Here is a 7998-nt window from a genome sequence, read left to right on the forward strand (position 1 = left end):
TTTACTTGTTAGATGTGAACCATATGGTGTACACTATGTATCCACTAAAAATATATATACTAAACTCAATCAAAAAGACTAGACCCTGAAAAGAATTCAGACCTGTATGCAAAATGTAATAATAACTTTTAATGATTATGACTTCATTCAAAACATATGGATGCTTAAATAAAGATTTAACTTTTTTTTTCTTGTTTCTGTGCATATGAGAAGAAAGATGTAATTGTGTATGCAATTGATATTTTTTTCTGCTGTCTGATTTAGACTCCACATTACAGTGGCAGTGTATCAGTAATGTAAAACCCAGCTGTCTAACACACTTGTTAGGACAGCTACCAACCGTTGCAGTCAACAAGTGGGGTGAATTATTAACTGGTTACATTAATGCGATCCTTTGTTTCAATATATTAGTTCTGTATTTTGTCTTCCTCATGGCCACACAAAACCTTTCAAATTGCCAACAAAATCAAAGAGTCATCATTTGCTGCACATTTTGTCCGTAATTATTTTGAGGGTCATTTTAAAAGTGCTCATGACTCAGAGGACCTGAGTCTAAGCCTATCTGCTCTGCTGAAGTTTCCTTGAGCAACAACAGTGAATCCCTTCCAGCTCTGAGGCCGCTGCCATAAAAGTTTGACCTCTGACCTCCCTGAAGGGGGTCTAAGTCAAAAGACAATTTCCCCACTGGGGCCAATAACGTGTCACATTATAACCACCGTTTCTGTAGCTGACATTTCTATTAAGTGTGTTAACATCACTTAACAAAAGGTTCCGGATTAAATGTGTATTGAAAGAAACCTTTTATATTCAGATTTGGTGAAGTATGTGGATTAAATAGGTTTGATTAACTCATCCACAGAGAAGAGACAGAAATGCGGAACAAAAATCTAAATCTTAAAGCTTCTGTTTTTATAGTAACAAAATACATTTTCGCAGTATTTAATTATAACTCATACAATAATAATTCAGCGGTTTTATCTTCTCAATAGTTTGCTAATACACGAGCAGAACATCTTTATCGCGTGTTTATCTGAAGGATATTTCATTACAAAATCTCAGTCGATGATGAAAGAAATCGTCACTCAAAGTCCTAAATGACGACAGCGTTTCTTCTCAGATTGCTGAAAATGTAATGGAAATGTATCCTCCTAATCTGCACTATAAAATAATAGATAAACATAAAAATCTACACGTGGAGATGATAGATTTTTAATGAAACTCTTAGGTACTTTAAAGAGTGTGACAGCATCAATAACAATCAGTGCTTATAGATTAATAGGGTAACGCGTTGTTTTTTGCGCCGTTACTTGTTTTTGTGATATTATGAGTAAAGGACGGCTCGAATACAGAGCTGATAAATCAATCTTTAGAAAGAGAAAATAACTTTTTCAATTTTAGTTTAACAGCTGAGAAACTTTCAAATCAGACTGTTTCATTCGAAAATTGAAAAAAAAAATCAGTGCTGTTTTATGTCGCACAGTTAGTGAAAGTTGTGGAAAAGAGTCCAAAAGTATATAAACATATAAACAATGATTATAATAAATAAATAATCACTACTAAGTATTTAATGTTTAATACAAAGTCTGATGTTTTTAACACCAAAGAGTCCGTATTTTGGCTTTTCTGTTTTTGCTTCTTGTTTTAATCGAGAAAACCAAACAGAATGAATAAAAATCACCACCCTACCATTCACTAAATCGGGCAAAACGCGTGTGTAAAATGCCTTTTGCGCTAATGACAGTGCGGAGATGCAATAATAACAGCTAAAACTGATCTTAGGTCAGAACAGCTCTGCTTAGTACATGCATTTTGCTGTGAAATTGCATGGATGTGATCTTTACGAGGCCAGGACTCAGCATTCTCTCCTGATTGTTTCAGGATTTTGGTCTTGGGGCAAAGTGGCATTCGCTTCTATTTTACGGCGTTGTTTACATGGTGAATTGACAGGCGATTAAATACCCTACAGATGAAGAAACCAGGACAAGATACATCTGTCGAACAGTTTTTCCTCCCTCATCTGTTGCTTTGGTGGGTCTTTACCCCCATAAGCCAGCCTAGCATAATCACGTCAGTGCGCCTCGTTAGGCGTTTTCTTCAATGCTGGCAGATTTTTCATCTTCTGTTTAAAAAAAACCAAAAAAAACATCCAAACAAAAAAAAAAAAGTTTAATAGCCTCCACTTTCCGGGCACACATGGCGCACTTATAATACCAGTTCAAGTTCACATTTCAAGCCTTATGGGAAACAAGAGAGTGAAAGAACGAGGAGACGAAAATCACAGCTCTTTGTAGGGTTGTAGGGTTGGTTTGGTGAAAGGCCAAACATTCAGTGTTATGTCTCCTCAAAAGCCGCTGTTTTGGGCTTGTTGTGAATAGACCCATGTGTACTTAAATCCTTGTTAATTACAACCTGTGGGCTTTGTGTTGAATATGTAATTGACCTTCAGGCGCAGGAAGCTGTTCCCAGGAAGCTGTGACCGATATTTCACATCTACAGACAGTTCGCGCACTCTCTGAGAGCACTTCTCATATTTGCACTCCCATTAGAGCCACCTGGGTCTACAGGATAACTTATTAACGAATAAAAGAGTGTTTCGCCCTTGTTTCAAATATTAAAAAAAATGTTTGCAACCCATTAACATGTGAACCAAAACACCCACTTAACAATTAACTATATGCTGGCATCGTTTTTTGTTTTTAAAATGCGAGTAATATTGTAAAATAATATTATAGTATATCATGCATAATGTGTAACATTTATCAATATAAACATGCAATATGTAAGAAAATTATGAAACTATAAGCTACTGTTATATTCTGATATGAAGATACAGAAGACACCAGAAAATACACCGAGCACGCGCCGGCCTGTCGAAACCTGAAATAGGGGAGGTACTAAAGCCTTATGATGGAAATATGAAAGGCAGAAAAGATGTTTTTTTAGGTTTATTCTGCACGAACTGATCAGGCAGCAGAGGGGAGGAGGGGGCGGGAGGGAGGCTGGAGGTGTTGCGCGGCTGAAGCTGTTCAAACAAAGTGTCTTCTTTCAGCGGTCGTTTCCAGTTCTGTTTTTTTCCTACTCCAAACACTACGGTACTTTTGTTCTCCCGGACTGAGCGCGGAAAGATAAGGTGTCATCACTCGAACGTCAGGATTCCCAGTTGGAGAAGCACTGCTAAATTTCGCCCAGCTTTGCCTGCCATGGCCACATGCCACATGCTTCGAGTGATGTTTTTACAAAACATTGGACTGCGTGCGGAGCTTTTCTTAAAAAGAAACAAAAAATCGGCAATAATCACTTGGATGAACTTTGACCTCATGTCCTTAAAATTGAAAAACCTATCTATCTATCTATCTATCTATCTATCTATCTATCTATCTATCTATCTATCTATCTATCTATCTATCTATCTTCTTGCAGGAGATATATGTGTCAGAGGCTAACAGCTTTTGATTTTCAGTAATATCTGATCATGTATTTTCCTAACGTTGGGAAGTGGTGGCTCAGAGCACATTTAAAAAGCCTGAGGAAATAAGGCTGAATACATGGTTTGTGCGTTGTTCTGCATTTAAAATGACATAAATGAGCTGAAGGGAAAAATATCTAAGTATCCTCAACTGAAACTACAAATGATCATAAATCCTAAATACTATCGTTCAAGCAATATTTCTGTAACACTGTAAATATCGACGTTTACGTGCAGATTCTCTAAAATACGTTTTATATATTTTGTCCTCCAGCTTATATGGTTTTATAATATTATAAGGAGGTGACCCGTAAGAGACAAAAAAAAAAGCCAAGAAAATGTCAAGAATCATTCAGAATCAAAGAAATTCTCGACTTTATTCCACGTGTTTCTTTTTTTTTTTTTTATTGTAAAGGGTATATGAAACTATAGGTGAATCGTTTTATGTTTCATCATTTATCGCAGAGTTTACATGCAGTCTCTCCCCAAATTAAAATGCAAATAATTATAACAATAATATCAAGGGGTTAGAATATTTTATCTTATCACAGCCCCTATGAGACACGTTTAACTGGCATACTCCATCAGCCCACCCTCCCCCAGACAAACAAACAAACAAACAAACAAACAAAAATAACCGTTTATGGCTCTCTTTAAAAACCCCATGTAAACAGAAAGGCGATGGGTACACGTAACTTTGTGCCCATAGAGTCTGGTGATAAAGGTTAATCTAAACCCCTAAAATAACAACTGTAGGCTAATAGTAACAAGAATTAAGACACTTTATTGTTATTGTTTTCAACAATATAACATATTACGTTTTTACATTCCGGTAAAGTTTTCTTTCTTTCTTCCTTCTTTTCTTCTGTTCTTTCTTTTTATCAATTTTTTATCCCCAGCCCTGCAGCAAAACAAGCCATCTCAAAAAACTACTACTTTTACTTACTTTTTCCAAATTATATTTTCCTCAAGCGAATTAACGGGGGGGAAAAGTTCGGTAGGGTCCTGTTTAAGTATATTTGGAAAGTTCTTAAGTGCTCTGCTCTGAACTCTTGATTCTAGAAAATCCCCGAAACAAGGGCTCGTTCAGTTTGGGGATAAGAGGAGGTGTTGCGCTCACTGGCAGGTTTTCCTCTCTCCACTTGTTGAAAAAGATTTTAAAGGTTGAATATGAGACTAAATGATTTGTTACGGTGGCTGTTTTCGCAGTGTTCCAGTCTGTCTGCCTTGCACCGTGCCGCAAGTGCTTGAAGCTTAACTCACACCACCTCGTAAATTATTTTCCCCAAAAAATGGCGCTCCATTCAGTGACGGCTTTTAAGAGCCGAGGTCCACTAGATTAGAAGACATAGGGTTCAGTATGGTGTCATGATGCAATGAGTGGTGATGGTGCATCGAGTCTGGGCCGCTGGGTACCGGGATTGCGCTGGGTCCCGGCGGGGGCGCAAGGCCATGCAGGGACGGTAAACCGGGGTTTGCGCCGAGGAGCTGAGCCGGACTCGGAGACGTATGATCCGGAGTCCCAGAAGGTGTTTTATCGTCGTCCGAGCTCCCCAAAATAGTTTTATTTCCATTAATAGAAGAAGTCAATGGGTTGTGACTGTTGCCGTTGGAGTTCTCGTTGTTTTCTCTGCGAACAGAAACCAAAGTCACACATCAGTTTGGTACAAATGCGGAATTACAGCACATCTGCGAAAAAGTGCATAACAACCAGGAAGATTTAGGTGAACTGAAATTTTCATATCTCGGAGTAAAACCTACAGGAACAAAGACACCAGCTAATTGTAGCTTAACATGTTTAAGATTGCATTAAAAATATGAACATGAACACACACTTGAATTAAAGTGGCACACACAATTCTGTTGTGTTTACTAGAATATTTATTGGGTTGTGACACTTTTACAACAGCCATAATAATCTCATTAATGTATCAGTTCTTAGTCTGGTTATTTATTAATGTTCACACGAGAATACGTTGAGGCACGTGTGCCCAGATGCAATCACTTAGCCAGCAAAAATAATTAGAGGGTCAATTCACTACAGAAGCGCTATATTAAATATCAGTAGTAGAGAGTGACTGGAAGATAATAAATCCATCTGACTACTGAACTTGCATGAAACTTTTAGAGCAAGTTAATTTAACCATAGTGACCCGTGGAGAAGCTCAACCTGAGGAAGTCCTCGGCCACTCGAGGAGAGCTTGTCCACAGCTCTAAATAAATGACAGGCCTAATCATTCTGAAACGCGTGCGTACTGCGTATGGCATAGTTCATAGGTTTGCTGTGAGGCTTTTCTCAGTGGGAAGACATGATTTACGTGGAGCTTTCAGCCCAAATTAGTGGCCAGGGGGTGAAAGAAGACACCGACCCAGTGAACACCTGACAAAAACACATCTCCCGCACCTCTCTACATGCCTGGCTGTATAATTTCCAAACTCTGAAATGTGCAAACGACTCATAATGAAATGTCAGCCTGGCTGATATGAAGACCAGACAACAAGCCACATCAATTACACCGCAAAACATCTTTCATACGTGTTCTGATATGTTTCCTTGCATATACCATGTGTTCATCCAGTGTCTGTGATTCACAGTAGTCTGCATATATTTCTTCTCTGATCTTAACGTGAAAGTCAAGTTTCATGTTATAATCAGTGTGGTTACTAAAACATAAAAGTGGGGTAAAAGCAACTTTTATAACCTTGTAATTTACCTGACAACACGTCTTTCATTTCGTGCGTTTCAACTTTTAATAGGGGCTTATACAGTTATCACAGAAATACACACAGTGTAACTTTAATTTGTGGCGATTGAATAAGATCTGAGAATATGTCCATGCTATCTACGTTAAATAAATTTCCAGATGTAGGTCAGAAATTTATTTTTGCATACAGAGTCAGCAGTGGCAGTCCGTGACTCAGCAACAGTTTGGAACTACCTCCTATGTTTTGCTTGATGTGACAATGATAAAAAAAAAATAAAATAATCTAATCTGAGATTAGCGTCTGTTTTAAGAAGTAAATATACTCCTACCTTTCCTTTGCCTCAGCCGCTCGATCTCTCTGCCGTCGGTTTTTGAACCAGTTGCTGACTTGCGTGGTCGTGAGTCCCGTGGCCTCGGCCAGCTCTCTTTTCTCCCGTGGGGATGGATAAGGGTTGTGGGTGTACCACTCTCGGAGGATACTCCTGCTCTTCTCTTTGAAGCAATAGCTCGTCTCCTCTCCGTCCCAGATAGAGCGGGGCAGGGGGAACTTTCTCCGGACGCGGTACTTCCCTACGGCGCCGAGCGGACGGCCTCTCAGCTTCTCTGCCTCGATGTAGTGCGCTTTGAGCCACAGCTGTTGCAGCTTCGGGTGGTTGTGCGGCGAAAACTGGTGGCTCTCCAGGATCTTGTAGAGCTCTCGGAAGTTCCCCCGATGAAAAGCAACTACGGCTTTCGCTTTGAGAACACTCTCATTTTTGTGGAGGTGCTCGCACGCCGGGAGGGACCACAGAAAGCGCCCAAGACGCTCGATGTTCCCCCCTTGCTGGAGGACTTCGCAGACACAAGCCACTTGTTCTTGCGTAAAACCAAACGTCGGAAGCATGGACATGGCGACAAGTAAACCAATACAGATTATATTGTACCTTACTTCCACGTCTCTCCTCTCAGTGTCTCGTTAAATCAAAACGCATTAAGTCCATAAGCGTCAAAAAGTCCCCAAAAGAGTTACCTAAAACGTAAAAGTGCCCAAGGTTAGGCAAAGTCCAACTGCGTATTATGGAATAAGCTCAAGTCCGTTCAGCCATGCGAAACCCCAGGCGACTATTCTCCATAAAGTTGCTAAGAAAGAAAGTTGCTACTCCTTCCACCGTCCTCCACCTTTTCTATGCCGTTTCAACATAAACTACTCCCGGAGACCGGGCTCGCTGGCTCGTTTTAATAATATTATTCTAAGCTGGCAAGACAAGCGATTATATGAACTCTGATTGGTCGGTTATCTGACCCACGGATGGTGAGGATAAGACAATAGCCTTAGTCAAATTATTTGCCATGGTTACGCTGTCACTCAAAGTAACCCGATATGCTTTGAGGTGGCTCCCTGGCAAAATCAACCTGATTGTTCCCTTCACGACCAGCCCGCCTACCAATAGAAGAATTGCTCAGATTTTTCCTTCTAAAACACTTTTTTCTTCCCCTTCACGTTGACAGACACCTCAGGCAGCCAAAGAGCGTAAAGCTGTGAGGAGCGTGGATGAGAAGAGCGGCGTTGATCCCACAGCCCGGGGAAGGATGGCGCCAGAGTGCACGGAGCCTGCTGCAGTTTGTCTTCATGTCCCTGGCAGCTCTCACAAATCAATCAAGATCTCCTTAATGCTTGGAACTTTAAAGTTAGTGTCTTCATTATTCCAAAGACGTGAAATAACTGTCAACAAGTGACAGATTGTTAGACGGGTTTGAAAAAAAAATGCTGCCACTTTTTTATAAAGTATATTTTTCTTCGAGTAAACGAAAAAATATAAATATGACCAAAAGTGAGTCAGACTATTT

At 39.9% G+C, this 7998-nt stretch overlaps 1 protein-coding gene across 1 annotated transcript; it reads right to left on the reverse strand.

Moving 5' to 3' along the window:
* Positions 1–3824: 3824 nt before the first annotated feature.
* On the reverse strand, positions 3825–7686 carry six2a (SIX homeobox 2a). Its single transcript, XM_026190185.2, has 2 exons — positions 6501–7686; positions 3825–5096 (listed from the first exon to the last, which is right to left on the reverse strand). The coding sequence occupies exons 1-2, from the start codon at positions 7058–7060 to the stop codon at positions 4784–4786; spliced, it is 873 nt and encodes a 290-aa protein (XP_026045970.1). The 5' UTR covers positions 7061–7686; the 3' UTR covers positions 3825–4783.
* Positions 7687–7998: the final 312 nt, after the last annotated feature.

This window comes from Astatotilapia calliptera, chromosome 13 (genome assembly GCF_964374335.1).
Source record: "Astatotilapia calliptera chromosome 13, fAstCal68.1, whole genome shotgun sequence".
In the NCBI taxonomy this organism is placed as follows: Eukaryota; Metazoa; Chordata; class Actinopteri; order Cichliformes; family Cichlidae; genus Astatotilapia; species Astatotilapia calliptera.